Below are 16,995 nucleotides of genomic sequence, written 5' to 3' on the forward strand. Positions count from 1 at the left end.
TTTTTTTAAAGAGTTTAAGCAGCATTGATGTTAGTTTTTTCTGGAATGATTGGTAGAATTTACCTGTGAAGCCAACTGTTCCTGGCCTTTTCTTGGTTCGGAGTTTTTTTTTTCTTTCATTTTTAAATTTTTTTTTACTGTTGGGAGGTTTTTGATGACTAATTATCCTCATTACTTGTGACTGGTCTGTTGAGTTTATCAATTTCTTCTTTCATCAATGTAGTTTGCTTGCAAGTTTCTAGAAATTTGTCCATTTCATCTAAGCTATTCATCTTGTTGGCATTCAATTTTTCAAAGTATCCTCTTAGGATACTCTTAATTTCTGTGTGATCAGTGGTGATATCCCCCTTCTTTTTTTCATTTTATTTATGTGCATTGTCTCTCTTTTTTCCTTTGTTAGTCTAGCTAAGGGTTTGTCAATTTTATTTATCTCAAAGAGTCAGCTTTTGATTTTATTAATTTTTTCTAGTGTTTTTTAATTCTCAATTTCATTTAGTTCTGCTCTCTGTTACTTAGGATGGGCATTAGCCACCATCATCTCCTTGTTAATTGTCCTGGATAAATCCACTGTATGGAGAATAGGTGTTGCAACTCTGCTGAAATTCAGGGCTCAACTAGCACATGGATGGATCAAAGATGACATGTAAGATAGCTTTCCAGCCTTTTACTTGCAACCTCCTTCTGTCCCTAGGTCTAAGGTTAGTTTCTTGTAGACAGCATATAGATGGGTCATATTTTCCTATCCATTCTGACAATTTATGTCTTTTGATTGGAGAGTTGAATCCATTAATATTCACTGTTGTTACCGTCAAGGCGGTACTTAAATTAGCCATTTTTTCTTTAGGTTTAGATATGTCATTTTTTCTTTTTATCCTTTTAGTTAATCTTTGACTTAGTTTCCTTTCTACACTCTCCTCCAATCTTCTTTCTCCTGTTTTTTCCTTTCAACCTGTAGCACTCCCTTTAGTATTTCTTGAAGGTCAGGTCTCTTGTTGACAGAAACTCTTAATTTCTGTTTATCTGTGAATATTTTTAACTCTCTTCCATGGTTTCAGATGAGAAATCAGTGCTTAGTCTTATCAATCTTCCCTTATATGTGATGACTTTCCTTTTACCTACTGCTTTCAGAATTCTCCCTTTGCCTTGAGTGTTTGACAATTTCATAAGTATGTGTCTTGGGGTAGGCCTGTTAGGATTTATATTGTGTGGAGTGGGTTGCACTTCTTGGACATGTACATCCACGTCCCTCTGAAAAGTTGGGAAATTTTCAGCCATTATTTCCTCCAACAATCCTGCCTCCTTTCCCTTCTCTTTTCTCTCTGGGATGCCCACATACATATGTTTTGTGCGTTTCATGTTCTCATTCAATTCCCTGAGTCCTTGCTAAATTTTTTCTTTTAATCTATCTGTTCTTTCTGTGCAATTTTAGTTGTTTGATCTTCAGTGTCACTAATTCTTCTTGTTCATATTTGCTGTTATGAGCTCCCAGTGTTTTTTTTTTTCTTTAAAAAATTTAGATAAAAAATTTTTTTATTCCCCCCCCGCTTTGGTTTGCACTCACTGTCTTCTCTCTGTGTCCATTCGCTGTATGTTCTCTGTGTCTGCTTATCTTCTCTTTAGGAAGCACCGGGAACCGAACCTGGGACTTCCCATGTGGGGGAGAGACGCTCAATCTCTTGAGTCACCTCAGTTCCCTGCTTTGTTGAGTCTTTCATTATCTTTCCTTTTTGTGTCTACTTGTTGTGTCATCTTGTTGCATCAGCTCGCCACACCTGCCCATCATGCCAGCTCACTGTCTTGCTTGTCTTCTCCAGAATGCACTGAGAACTGAACCTGAGACCTCCTGTGTGGTAGATGGGAGCGCAATCGCGAACCATATCCACTTCGCCCTAGCATATTTTTAATTTCTGCATCATGCCTTTCATCACCATCAGATCTGTTCTTTGGTTTTGTTTTGTTTTTTGTTATCTATTTATTTTTGCTTATGATTTCTTCTGTGTGTCTCCCCAGTGTCGTCTTAATATCTTTTATCTCTTCCTTCACTTCATTAATTTGATTCATGATATTTGTTTGGGCATCCTTGATTAATTGTTCCACATTCTGCATCTCTTTCTGCTTTTTTAGTTTGTTCATTAGACTGGTCCATGTCTTCCTGTTTCTTAGTATGGCTTGTAATTTTTTGCTGGTGTCTAGGCATCTGTTTATCTTGATGGACTTATTCAATTGGTTGGCTTCTCTTTCTGCTCTAGGGTTTTATTTCGTTTTGTTTTGTGTTAAGGGTAATCTTTGGCATTTGGTTCCACTTATTCTGTATTCTTTTTTTTTTTTTAAGATTTATTTCTTTCTCTCCCCTTCCCCACCCCCCTCATTGTCTGCTATCTGTGTCTCCATTTGCTGTGTGTTCTTTTTTTTTTTTTAAGATTTATTTATTTCTCTGCCCTCCTCCCCCCAATTTGCTGGGTGTTCTTCTTTTTGTCCGCTTCTGTTGTTGTCAGCAGCACAGGAATCTGTGTTTCTTGTTGTTGTTGTTGTTGTTGTGTCATTTTGCTGCATCAATTCTCCGTATGCGCAGCGCCATTTCTGGGCAGGCTGCACTTTCTTGCGCGCTGGGCAGCTCTCCTTATGGGGTGCACTCCTTGCGCGTGGGACTCCCTTACACTGGGAACACCCCTGCGTGGCACAGCACCCCTTGCAGGCATCAGTACTGCGCATGGGCCAGCTCCACACAGATCAAGGAGGCCCGGAGTTTGAACCACGGACCTCCCATGTGGTAGATGGACGCCCTATCCACTGGGCCAAGTCCGCTTCCCTGTGTGTTCTTCTGTGTCCGCTTGCATTCTTGTCAGGCGGCACCAGGACTGTGTTGTTGAATCATCTTGCTGCATCAGCTCTCCACGTGTGCGGTGCCACTTCTGGGCAGGCTGCGTTTTTCACGCAGGGCGGCTCTCCTTTTGGGGTGCATTTCTTGCACATGGGGCACCCCTGTGCCAGGGGCATCCCTGCATGGCATGGCAATCCTTGTGCGTGGCAGCACTGCGCATGCATGGGCCAGCTCACCACACGGGCCAGGAGGCCCTGGGTATTGAACCCTGGACCTCCTATATGGTAGGTGGATGCTCTATCAGTTGAGCCACATCCACTTCCCTCTATATTCTTGTAGTTATCTGTGTTCCCCTGAAAGAATATTAAGACCATAGAAAAGGAAAGGAAGAAGAGAAAAATAATAATAAAATAATAAAATAAAAAAGATGGAAAAGGAACCATCATAACCATAAAGAAGCAGGGAAAAAAAATGAGTGAAAAATCATAAAAAAGGAAAAGGATTAAGAATTTTAAAAAGTGGAATAAAAAAAAACAAATTGGGAAAAAATAGAATAAAATAAAAGGCCTAAAAGATTAGAAAGAAAGAAAATGAAGACTAAACAAGAGAAGGCAGAATGGAAGAAAAGCAACAGAAGAGGGAAAATGAAAGAAAGTAAAGAAAAACTAAGGAGAAAAAAGCAAAGGAAAAAAAATGAAGAAAACCCAGGCTTCCCTCTCAGGCCACTAGCTAACCATCTCAGGCTGCCAGTGCTCACCACTTAATCACCCTGCAGCCCACCCTCCACAAGTAAGGTACCTACATGAGAGGGGGAAAAAAAAAAAATATATATATATATATATATATATGTATATATAAAGTAACAAATCAAAAAACCTTCCTGCAGTTTCTGGAGGAAGACTGCAGCCTGCCTTTTCCTACTCCGTCATCTTGGATCTGCCCATTCCATTTTATAGTTAAAGAAATAAAGGCCCAGAGAGGTTAAAGACTTGTCCAAGGTCACACAGCTAGTAAATAGCGGAACAGGGCTCATTTCACCAACATATGTGCTCACTAGCCACTGTGCTATTCTGCCTATGTAACTGGTAATAAGATAACTTGGATTAAAAATCCACTCTCTGTGTTTGGGCCTAGGGCTTTTTATGTCTCCACAACCCTTCTGAGAACTTACCTACATATTCGAGTAAACTCACTGATCCTGCCATTGAATGGCATCTTCTAAAAAAGATGAAAGGATGAATAATGCAAACAAGGGTAAAATCTGAACAGTTCAAGGTATGAGAATGTAATTTGTACTTTTGCAGATTGTGAATGCCTTCTGCCAGCAAACATTACCCGAGATGAAGGGGAAGGTACTCACCAGGTTAAAGCACATCGTTGAACTACAGAAGATCCTGGAAAAGTACCTGGCAGGTAAGGGAAGTGTCCTGTAGTAGTGGCCTTGCTAGTACAGTGATGAGGAGGTAAAGAACTTTGCTTTTAAGCTAGACTTCCTTGATGTCTGTCCCCTACTCATCTGAGTCAAGGAAGATGTATACTGAGTAAAATTTTTTTTTTAAATTGTGTTCATTTTGCTCCTATTATTACCTCAGAGAGATCTTGATGCTTAAGAAAAGCATAAAACGTACAATATTGGTTGGGCTTTTATAAAGTTACTTTACTTCTTTGCAGGTCAGACTTTCAGTGACCTTTACCTTCCTCAACATAGTTATGAACCATAAGTAAAGATGAAAGGCCTGTTAGTATCTTCTGACCATTAAGTAAACTAGATGTTTTAAGATGCTGGTGCTTGATTCACATAATTGCGTATGAAACAATTTTAAGATTTTAAATGTAAGTTACTTTATTTTTGCCATATCTGGTTGCTCATTTTTATCATTATTTAAGTGGTTTTATGTTGATTGATCATAATCAGTTAATATGATGTTCCTCTAAGTCATCACCGGCCATTTTGCCATGCCAAAATAGTTAGTGTCAAATGACTTGATTGTCTCTTATAAGACTAAGCCATGCTTAATGTTTTTCAAAACTAGATTTTAGCCAAATGGGTGATTACATTCCTAGTCTCGTGGTAGTATACAGTTCGTATATATCGAGCTTCTACCTGTTTTTTGTTTTAGTCACCCCAAACTATGTTCCTCCCCTTGCAAACTTTGACTTGGAAACCTTAGACATAACACCTCACACCAGTACTGCTGTTTCAGCAAAAACAAGAAAGATAGGTGAGTACGTTCTTTTCTTTTTTGTCTCCACATGAGCCACATTGAATTAACTTAAGAGGCCACATATATCAAGACATCAGTAATTGGAGAGTTTGTGCAATTGAATCCTTTCTTTGGCATGTAATAAATGAACTATAATTTAGGGTAACACAGTTGTTGCTTTGACCTCTAGGTAATCTTCAGCAGGTTGTTTCCTGAGGGCAGTGATATTTGGTAAACATGATTATTGATTACTTTAGTTACTTTTCCCTTTTTTAAACATAAGGAGGAAAGAAACGAAAAGCAGATGGCAGCAAAATATCCTCCCCTGACACACTTTCAAAGGAGGATAGTTCAGAATGCAACCCTACACCGTTGGATAGAAGCCAGCTGGAAAAGGTATTAGGATGATGGGTATCCATGAAGGTATGTGAAAACCGGGTGAGATGAACAGAGGGCCAGCATTGCTCTCTTCATTTTACAGAAGGAAAAATGAGGAAATAAGGCAATGAATTCTCCTAGACCTTAGAATAACCCTCTCAGTACAAAATTGGGATTAAGCTCTAAATCTCTTGTTTCTATTGTTATCACTATCATAAACTATTATTTTCTCTAATTATATTCCTGACTGTTTTACTCCCTTTTTTGCATTCCTGCGCTTTACGCTTTGAATTCTCTATTGCTCTAGTCATCAAATTTTGTCTTCCAGCACAATTTTAGTCTTTTTTCCCTTCTAATCCCAGATTATCAGTTTCACAGTGAATTATTGCAGTTTCTGGTATTTGATAAACATTAGTTTCCCCTTTTTTTTGGATGCTTAGGTTACTACCACCTTTTGGCTATTTGTACATAATATTGTGATAAACATTAATATACAAACACCTGTCTTTTAGTTCTTTTGGGCATATACCTAGGAGTGGAATTGCTGGGATATGTGGTAATTCTTTGTTTAAATTCTTTTTTTTTTTCCTTTTGAGGTGCCAGGGCTGGGAATTGAACCCAGGATGTCATATATGGGAAGCCAGCTGCCCATATTTAAATTCTTAATAATAGCCATCCTAGTGGGTGTAAAGTAGTATCTTTTAATTTGCATTTCTTTAACAATTAATGATGTTGAACATGTTTTCATGTTGGCCATTTGAGTATCTTTGGAGAAATGTCTATTCAAATCCTTGGCCCATTTTTTAATTGGGATGTTTGTCTTTTTGTGGTTGAGTTGAAGGAGTTTTTTATATATTCTTTATATTAAACAATTACCAGACACATGAGCTCCAAATACTTTCTCTGATACTATAAGTTTTCTTCATTTTCTTGATTTCCTTTGATGCACAAATTTTTTTATTTGGTTAAGTCTATTTTATCTGTTTTTCTGTAGTTTGTTCATTTGCTATAAAATCTAAAATCCATTGCCTGCTACAAGGTCCTAAAGATATTTCCCTTAAGTTTTCTTGTAAGAGTTTTATTGTATTAGCTCTTACAGTTGGGTCACTGACCCATTTAGAATTAATTTTTGAATATGGTAAGAGGTAGGGGTCTATCTTCGTTCTTTTCCATAAGGATTATCAGTTGTCCCAGCACCATTTTTGGATGAGACTATTATTTCACCATTGAGTGCACTTGGCAGCATTGTCAAAAATCAGTTGACTGTAGAAGTGAGGGTCAGTTTCTGAGCTCTCAGTTCTATTCCATTGGTCGATCAGTTTGTGCTTGTGCCAATACCATGCTGTTTTGACCACTGTAGCTTTGTAGTAAATTTCAAAATCAGGAAGTGTGAGTCCTCTGACTTCTTTCTTCTTTGTTATGCGGGTTTTGCCTACTCAAGGTCCCTTACTATTCCACATAAATTTGATGATTGGCTTTTCCATTTCTGCAATGAAGGCTGTTAGAATTTTGATCGGGATTGCATTGAATCTGTAAGTGTCTTTGAATAGAATTGACATCTTGACAACATGTAGTCTTCTCAACCTTGAGCATAGAATGTCCTTCCAATTATTTGGGTCTTTGATTTCTTTTAGCAGTGTTTTGTACTTTTCTGTGTATAAGTTCTTTTTACATTCTTGAGTAAATTTATTACCAGATATTTGATTCTTTTAATTGCTATTAAAAATGAATTTTTTTCCTCAATTTCCTCTTCATATTGTTCATTACTAGTGTGTAGAACATTACCAGTTTTGAGGTGTCAATCTTATACACCACCACATTGCTACACTCATTTATTAGGTCTAGTACCTCTGTTACAGATTTTTCAAGAATTTCTACATATTGGGTCATGTCATCTGCAAATAGGGAAGGCTGGTTTTTTTTTTAAAGATTTAATTTCTCTCCCCTTCCCCCCCCCACCCCAGTTGTCTGTTCTCTTTGTCCATCCGCTGTGTGTTCTTCTGTATCCACTTCTATTCTTGTGAGCAGCACCAGGAATCTGTGTCTCTTTCTGTTGTGTCATCTTGCTGTGTCAGCTCTCCGTGTGTGCAGCACCACTCCTGGGCAGGCTACACTTTTTCGCACTGGGCAGCTCTCCTTACGGGGCTCACTCCTTGTGCGTGGGGCTCGCCTACATGGGGAACACCCCTGTGTGGCAGGGCACTCCTTGTGCGTATTAGCACTGCATGTGGGCCAGCTCTACACAGGTCAAGGAATCCCTGGGTTTGAACCATGGATCTCCCATGTGGTAGGCGGGCGCTCTATCCGTTGAGCTAAGTCCGCTTCCCAGGGAAGGTTTTAATTCTTTCCGTTTGGATGGTTTTTTTCTTGCCTAATTTCTTTGGCTAGAGCTTCCAGTATAATGTTGAGTAACAGTGGTGACAGTGTACGTTCTTGTCTTGTTCCTGATCATAGAAGGAAAGCTTTTGGTATTTCAACATTGAAAATGATGTCAGCTGTGATTTTTCATAATGTCCTTTACTGTGTTGAGGAAGTTTCTGTCTGTTCCTAGTTTTTTTTGTGTTTTTATTAAGCAGGGGGGCTGGATTTTATCAAATGCCTATTCTGTGTCAATTGATATGATCATGTGCTTATCTTCCTTCATTCTATTGTAGTGTATTACATAATTGATTTTCTTATGTTGAACTGTCCTTGCATGCGTGGGATAAATTGCACTTGATCATGATATATAATTCTTTTAATGTGCTGTTGGTTTGGCTTGCTAGTACTTTGTTGAGGATTTTTGCATCTATATTTGTAAGGGATATTTGTAATTTTCTTTTCTTATGGTATTTTTCTGGCTTTGGTATTAGAGTGCTGCTGGCTCATAAAATGAGTTGAGGAGTGTTCCCTCTTGTTCAGTGTTTTGGAAAAGTTTGAGCAGTATTGGTATTAATTCTTTTTGAAATGTTTGGTAAAATTCACCAGTGAAGCCATCTGGTCCAAGGCTTTTCTTTCTTAGAAGTTTTTGGTTACCAGTTTGATCCCTTTATATGTTATTGGTCTTTTGAGACCTTCTGTTTCTTCTTCAGTCAGTGTAGGTAGTTTGTATGTTTCTAGGAATTTGTCTATTTCATCTAGATTATCTAATTCATTGATATTTCACTGTTCATAGTGTCCTCGTGTAATTCTTTTTATTTATTTGGGGTCGGTAGTAATATTCCCCCTTTAATTTCTGATTTTAGTTATTTGTGTCCTTTCTCTTTTTTTCTTTAACAGTCTATCTAAGGCTTTGTCATTTTTTATTGGTCTTTTTAAATAGAACCAACTTTTGGTTGTGTTGATTCTCTATTGGGTTTTTATGGGTTTTTAAGTTCATTTTTACAATGCCACAGCTATAGGAATGTTTGAAGAGGTAAGACACATCCTCTTTTCCATAACCATGTAACTTTTTACCTTCTGCACAAAGGTAAAAAGTTTGGTCAATCTCATTGTTATTGGTATAAAACAGAGTTGGCAATTTTTTTCTGTAAAGGGCCAGATAGGTAGTCTTCTTTTTTTTTTCAAATAGTACTTTAAAAATGTGAAAATCAATGTTAGCTTGCACCATGTAAAACCAGGCCAAATTTGACCTGAGTGCAAGTAGTCTGCAGACCCAGACAGAAACTCTGTAACAAGTGAGCATTACCTCCCCATTTCCCATCCCCACCCCAACCCCTGGTAATCTGTATTCTAGTTTTAACTATGAATTTGTATTTTCTAATTATTTCATATGTGTGAGATCATATATTTGTCCTATTTCTGGCTTTTTTCACTCAATATAGTATCTTCAATGTTCATCCATGTTATAGCATGCATCAGAACTTCATTTTTATTGCTGAATAATATTCCATTGTATGAATATACCACATTTTGTTTATCCATTCATTGTCTGATGGACACTTGGGTTGCTTACACCTTTTGACTATTGTGAATAATGCCACTAGGAGCATTGGTGTGCAAATAGCTGGTCAAGTTCCTGATTTCCAATTCTTTGGGTATATACCTAGAAGTGGGATTGCCTGTTCATATGGTAATTCTATGTTTAACTTTCTGAGGAACGTCCGAAGTGTTTTCCATAGTGGCTGTACCATTTTACATTCCCAACAATAATGAACAAGGATTCCTATAGGAATTGCTGGGAATGTATATATATATATATATATATATATATATATATATATATATATGTCTTCTTTGGAGAAATGTCTATTCAAATGTCTATTCAAGACCTTTGTGCATTTTTTAATTGTTTGTGTTTTTCTTGAGTTGTAGGATTTTTTTATATAGTCTGGATATTAAACCCTTATCAAGGGAAGCGGACTTGGCCCAGTGGTTAGGGCATCCGCGTACCACATGGGAGGTCCGCAGTTCAAACCCCAGGCCTCCTTGACCCGTGTAGAGCTGGCCCATGCGCAGTGCTGATGCGCATTTACTATTTACATAGTAGATTTATTTATTCTGTTGGTTGTTGTTGCTTTGCCCCCACCAGTTCACAGGGAAAGAAGAAAAGATGTCTGTGTCACTACAGAATTACCATGCTTTTTTCCGAGAGCTGGACATTGAGGTTTTCTCTGTTCTGCATTGTGGGCTTGTGACCAAGTTCATTTTAGATACTGAAATGCACACTGAAGTAAGTGACAAATCTGGAATTCTAAAATTTTATCTTCTTTCAAAGTGTTCCTCAATCCTATTTTTATTCTTATGTTACAGTAAGAGAAGTTGGAAACTAGCTTCAGAAGCCTTTTTTGGTGAAAGTAATGATGAATAATCATCCTAATCATCTTAATGTTTATAGTTTATAGTGTATTAGGTGTTATAAAAGATCATGTTAATGATTTGGTCTTTAGTTTACTTATGGTAAGCTAGTTAGATTACTTTTGCAGAGCAGCACTGTTCTGGTTTATAGAAATCAGTGCTTTTTCATGACTTTTGTTCAGCATCCAACAGATAGTTACTGGACTTTTTTGTGTTTGCCACTAATTTAGACACTGTCGATTCAGTAGTCCATTACAACATGTTTACCTTCGTATAGTTTATAATCTAATAGAGACAATAGATGTATATAACTAGCAGTACTTGCTCTATTGATGCTCTGAACCAAGTAACAGTGAAACTGATGAGAGAATGGTATTTATAATGAAGAAGGTGGGTAAAAGACAATTTCACAGAACAAGTGACTTGTGATACAGGATTTAGGCAAAGAGTAGCATTTCTGCAGGTTTAAAAAAAAAAAGAGAGAAACAGCATGGATTTTTACCTGATAGTTACAAGAATGTAAGCTCCTTCAGAATATAGACAGAATGTTTGTTCAGTGGACAGGTTGAAGTAAGAAACTGTTATTTGACCCATTCTGCCCCTGGTCATGTAATATACTTACAGGGATCCTGCCCAAGGTAATAATAGCAAAACATTAGGGGAAAGAAAATATAAATGGAAAATTTAATGAACAGAGAAAAGAAAAACTTTCTTGAATTGGTCACTTTTTAACCAAGGATATTTAGGAAATGCACCTTGGTTCTACAATTAGAAAGATATATAAAGAAATTTATTTCTAAAGAAAAAGTATGACTTCTAAAACTATACTGCGTTGCATTCCTATTTAATAATTTGGAAGTTTTACTTTTGAAATGCTTGACTTTTTGATGAATTGACAGAGTATAACAGCAATTCTTTATATGAGGGGGAGGAAGTTTTCTTCTTTTTTTGGTCAGATTTTTCATCCACTGAGAAAAGTGAACACGAACTGTGCCCCCAAAAGAGATGACTGAATTATACTTGTAATTATTCCTTCCTTCCTTCATGAGACAGGCCACAGAAGTTGTACAACTTGGCCCCCCTGAGCTGCTTTTCCTGCTGGAAGATCTATCCCAAAAGCTGGAGAATATGCTGACACCTGCTGCTGCCAGGAGAGTCCCTTTCTTCAAGGTTAGTATAGGCAGAAGCACATGAGCTAGGCTTAATCAGTTTGGAAACAAGAAGGATTTATTAGTAAATTGTCACTTTCTCTGGCATTGTGTTTTGGTAACACAGTGACAACCAGTGCCAGACCATATTCATGTTGCTTTAGAAAGGAGCTCTACAACAGAAAAAATAAAAAGACATCCACAACAAGGAACATGTTCTCAGATGCCCACAGTGTTCTTTTTTTACACACATACACACACACATACCCTTGTTTTTAAGCTTGCTCTCTGTTCTCTGTGTCTGTTGTTTGTTGTTTGCTCTTTGTGTCTGCTCGTCTTCTTTTTAGGAGGCACCAGGACCTCCCATGTGGTAGGCAGGAGCCACATCATGCCCCGTCCCCCCAGGGTTCTTGAATCATGTTCCTTGCTTTGGTTTTGGTTTAGCAGCCTACCACAATAAGCCTGGACCCAAACCTCAGTGTAGTAATTAGTTGTTGGGAGAAGGCTAGACCCTCAAATGTTCATTTCATGTGCAAATGTATACAGAGCAGCTATGAAGCAGTTGGATGATGTAAACAACAAAATCTAAGTGTAAACATTTAAACATTAATATATCCAGTTACTTGATTCTTTCTTCTGTCCTACCTCCTCTACAGTATCAGCAATCTAAATTTCTATTTCTATTTATATGTGAGCTTTAGCTCTTCAGTTACTGTGGATCTGTATTTCTCAATCCAGCATTTCTCTTTCTACAAAAGCCAAATTCTCTGTTTATTGAAGTTGGAGCAAGATTTTTTTTATCCACCTGTCAGAATACAGTCCTTAGGCAAGCAGCTCGTTTCTCCCATTCACTCCTGTATGTGACATGTTTGACTAAACTCCATAACAAACTCTTCGTTTCAGAGAAGCTGTCCAGCAGTTTCTTCCTAAGTAACTCTGAATTTATTATAGAATAAAGGAAGCCGGAATATTGGATTCTCTCATCTCCATCAGAAATCTGCCCAAGAAATTGCTCACTGTATCATTCAACTGTTGACCCCAATGTGTAACCATCTGGAGAATACTCACAACTATTTTCAGGTCAGAAGACTATCTTATCATCATAAAGTTTTAGAAATCACTAAGTAAACAAGAGATTTAATTTTTGGCTAAGAGAAATTGAAAGAAAATGAGGGCAATTGCTAAGCAGCTATCCTCCAAGCATTTTTCCCTCGTAGTGCTTAGCGGCTGAGAATCATGGTGTAGTTGATGAACCAGGAATGAAAGTTGAAGAGTACCATATAATGTCTTCCTGCTATCAGAGGCTACTGCAGATTTTTCATGGACTTTTTGCTTGGTAAGTATGCAAGAAGTATAATAGGCAGAGATAAATGTGTACACACTTGCTTTTACTTGACAGTCACCAAGGTGCTGAGAGATAGGAAAGAAAAAGGGCCCCAAAACCTCGGTAAATATGGTGCCCTTTTTTTTGGAAGTTTTGTCTGTAACATTACATTTGATCATGGCCTCTCTGAGGCTGATGGAGCTGATATTATTAACCCATTTGATAAATTAGGTGACTTGCTATTAGCTAACTGGTAATAAATGTGACCATCTCATTCCTAGGCCACTTTGCTGTAGCAAACTCTCTGTAATAACTGGGGGACTGGCACTTAAGTCATTACCAAACACGTTTTAAATCAATTCCAGATTAAATGGTAAGTAGCTGAACAGAGCGTGAGCTGGTGTGTTTAGGGATCCCTTCATGGGGACAGTAGGACTGCATAGGGCTCTTGAGGGCTGAATGGTCTTTATAGCGGTAAAGAAAGGGGTTGGAAGGCCCAACAGGACAAAAGTAGAAATGAGGAGGTTTGTCTCTTAAATGCTTAAGTTCCTCAGGGCTAGGTCCTAGCCCCTCTGTTGTCATTATACAGTTTTTCTGGGCAGTCTAACCCAAGCTTAGATTTATGACATTTTATTTTCTGAGCTGCAGTCATTTATATGCAACTGCCTACTCAATACCCCCATTAGATGTGTCATTTACACATGTACTCAGATTCACCTCATCCAAAGCAGAATACATCATCTTTGTAACCACTCCTTCAGCTTTCCCTAGCTCAGTAAATGGTACAACCAACTGCCTGAACCAAAAATCAGGAAGCTGTCTTTTGTTGGTCCCTCCTTCTAGCCATCCTTTTTCTCCCACATACAATCACCAAATCCTATTGATTTTATCTTCTGGATAACATTTAAGTAGCTGTCTGTTCCTCCCCTTCTCCACTTCTTCGGGACTCCTATCATCTCTCACTTGGAATAGATCAGATTCACAATTGGTCTCTCTATCCCCACTTGTCCTCCTCCAGTCCATTCTTTTTTGTTGTTATTCGTTTGCTAAAGGTTTATTTTATTTCTCCCCACCCCTTGTTGTTTGCATTTGCTGTGTCTGTCTGACTGCCTTGTCTCTTTAGGAGGTACTGGGAGCTGAACCCAGAACCTCTGATGTGGAAGGGAGGTACCTAATTGTTTGAGCCACCTCCGTTCCCTGCTTTGTTGTATTTCTTATTATGTTTTTCCTCCCCATGTCTCGTTGCATCAGCTCGCCACGCCTGCTCAACACATCAGCTGTCTTCTTTTAGGAAGCACCGGGAACCTCTGCTCCCTGCTTTGTTGGGTCTCCCATTATGTTTTTTCTTCTTGAGTCTCTTGTTGTGTCACCTTGCTGCACCTGCCCATCTCACCAGCTCACTCTCTTCTTTTGAAGGCACTGGGATCCGAGGCAGGGACCTCCCATGTGGTAGCGGGGAGCCCAGTCACCTCACCCACTTCCACTTCCCCTTCAGTCCATTCTTAACATAGCGGTCAGAGTGATCTTTCTAACACAAACCCAATCTTACCCTTTCCCAAGTTTGATTTCCAATTGCCCTTAGGTTTTTCTTGAGTTCATACTCCTTCACACTGCTTCTACGGCCTTCTGCTCTCTGTCCCTGCTTATTCCACTCATTCTCTTGCACTTTGCCTTCCATGCATAGTGAATTAATTTCAGCATCTGTATAGTCTTCATCTGGAAGGCTTCACACATGCTCACCCTTCTATCTGGAACACTTCCCACCCTCCTTGATCCCTAGCCTTTTTAAACTCATCCTTGAGATCTGGACTTAAACTTCACTTTTTCCAGGTCATCTTCTCTGGCCACTAGACCATGTCTCCTTCGTTCATACCTCCTTGATGCCCAGTTCTCCAACACTCTTGTATCTTATGATAACACTCATCTTACTATACTTGTTCATCTGTCTTCCTTGTTAGACTGTGAGCTCCATGAAGGCAAGCACCAGTCATTATTGTATTCTCAGTACTTAATACCTGACAAAAAATTCTAATGACATTTCATCAAAGAGATATATAGGTTGCAAATAAACACATGAAAAGATGCTCAATATTATTAGTTATTAAGGAAATGCACATTAAAACCACAATGAGATCATACAAGACACCCATTAGAATGGCTAAGTTAAAAAGACTTACCATGCCAAGTGTTGGCAATGATGTGGATTAACTAGAACTCTCATATACCACTGCTGGGATTGTAAAATGTTACAACCACTTTGAAAAACAGTTTAACAGTTTCCTATGACAAGCCATTCCACTTCTAGGTATTTATTTATCCAAGAGAAATGAAAGCGTATGTCCACACAAAGAACTGTACAAAAATGTGTATAGCAGCTCTATTTGTAATAGCCCCAAACTGGAAGCATCCCAAATGACCATCAACTGGTGAATGGATAAACAAATTATGGTATAGCCAATATGATGGAATACTATATGCGAGAACATGGATGACTCTCAAAAGAACTACGTAGAGTAAAAAGCCAGACCAAAAGAGTGCATATTATTTGATTCCATTTATGTAAAATTCTAGAAAATGCAAACAAATCCTTTAGTGACAGAAAACAGATCATTGGTTACCTAGGGTTGAGGTTGGGATGGAGGATAAGATGGGTTACAGAGGGATATAAGAAAACTTTGAGGGGTAATAGATATATTCATTATTTTCATTGCCATGATGGTTTCATGGGTTTATACATAAACTGAACAAATCAAACATTTTAAATATTTGCAGTTTATTGTACATCAATTATACCTCAGTAAAGCTATAAAAAACAAAAACAAAACAAAACAAAAAAACCTGACCCAAACAACCAGACATATAATAAGCTGTCAGAATATAACTGCTGAAGGGCAGTAGGACTACTTTGGTAATGGGGAAAACATTTCTAGAGGAGTAGAAGATCTAAAGGTTGAGCTGGGCCTTGAATGCCAGGCAGAAAAGTTTAAATGTTGTCTAGGGGATCAATTTGGAGTTTCATGATCACAACCATGATGTAATGAAAGCACTATTTTTAGGAAAAGTCTTTTGGCAGTTGTGTCCTGGACAGATTGGAAAGAGATGCAAGACCAAAAGGTGTGGCCAAGACCTAAGCATGTGATAGTAATGGCCTGTCCTAGCTGATGGCCTGGGCTTGGAAAAGGAACAGTGTGAAAGATAATCCCAGATAGGATAGTCACGGCTTATATAGAAGAAAGAATAAATTCTTTATTGAGTACCTCCTATTGGCTGAACATTGATTTAGCAATTTGACAAAATTATCACTTTACCAAAATATTATTTCTATTTTGGGGAGGAAAACTAAGGCTGGTTTCGAAAATGTAAAGAAGAGTCTTTTTTTCCTTCAAAATAAACTTATGAGGGCTGTTAGGTCCTTAAGATTATTATGTGTACTTCTCAACTTGTAGTCTGATACTCAGATCTGTTACTGAATTTGGCACTTGAGTACTTTGCTTCTTCTTTTTTCTTCTCTTGACATATCAATGGTACAGACTGGAAGTCAGCATCCTCAAATGCTGTCCTAGCAATCTTCCTGAAACTAAGCTAAACCATCTCACCCTGGCTTTCCTTTAGGAGTGGATTTTTTCAACTTGAAAATCATAATTTACTATACTCAGCCCTTGAGGTGTTCGCTAGCAGACTGAAGCAGGGAGAACATAAACATTCCTTGGAGGAACTGCTCAGGTGAGTAAGCCTACAAATCCCAGTGTGTTGTCCCAAGAAACTTTTTTTTTTAAGATTTATTTCTTTCTCTCCTCTTTCCCCTCTTGTCTGCTCTCTGTGTCCATTTCCTGTGTGTTCTTCTGCATCCACTTGCATTGTCAGGCGGTACTGGGAAACTGCATCTCTTTTTGGTTGTATCATCTTGCTGTGTCACCTCTCCATGTGTGCAGCGCCACTTCTGGGTGGGCTGTGTTTTATTCTCACGGGGCGGCTCTCCTTGTGGGGCACACTCCTTGTGCATGGGGCACCCCTATATGGGGGTGCCCCCACGTCATGGCATGGCACTCCTTCCACGCAGCACCACTGGGCATGGGCCAGCTTACCACATGGGTCAGGAGGCCCTACGTCTTGAACCCTGGACCCTCCATATGGTAGGCGGATGCTCTATCAGTTGAGCCACATCTGCTTCCCCCAAGGAACTCTTAGAAACATCTTGGCAAGATTTCTTGGGAATAACTTGGGTGTCTAACTAGATGTGAGGGAAATTCTTGATAGTTTCAGCTGCTTTTTCTTAGTATACAAGCTTTCTGACATATTTATCTAGAAAAATCCTAAAGCATTAGAAACTGTTGAACAAATCAT

At 38.5% G+C, this 16,995-nt stretch overlaps 1 protein-coding gene across 3 annotated transcripts in view; it reads left to right on the plus strand.

The window, feature by feature from the left end:
- Nucleotides 1-16,995, plus strand: part of FANCD2 (FA complementation group D2) — a 79,244-nt gene that overhangs the window by 44,955 nt on the left and 17,294 nt on the right. For all 3 annotated transcript variants that reach the window (XM_058288552.1, XM_058288553.1, XM_071212220.1), the window contains exons 26-33: nucleotides 4,126-4,234; nucleotides 4,942-5,043; nucleotides 5,309-5,421; nucleotides 9,914-10,054; nucleotides 11,233-11,349; nucleotides 12,279-12,407; nucleotides 12,545-12,663; nucleotides 16,264-16,374. In XM_058288552.1, the coding sequence (XP_058144535.1) occupies nucleotides 4,126-4,234; nucleotides 4,942-5,043; nucleotides 5,309-5,421; nucleotides 9,914-10,054; nucleotides 11,233-11,349; nucleotides 12,279-12,407; nucleotides 12,545-12,663; nucleotides 16,264-16,374 (941 nt within the window). The remainder of the gene's footprint in view (nucleotides 1-4,125; nucleotides 4,235-4,941; nucleotides 5,044-5,308; nucleotides 5,422-9,913; nucleotides 10,055-11,232; nucleotides 11,350-12,278; nucleotides 12,408-12,544; nucleotides 12,664-16,263; nucleotides 16,375-16,995) is intronic.

Source organism: Dasypus novemcinctus, chromosome 26, assembly GCF_030445035.2.
Source record: "Dasypus novemcinctus isolate mDasNov1 chromosome 26, mDasNov1.1.hap2, whole genome shotgun sequence".
NCBI lineage: Eukaryota > Metazoa > Chordata > Mammalia > Cingulata > Dasypodidae > Dasypus > Dasypus novemcinctus.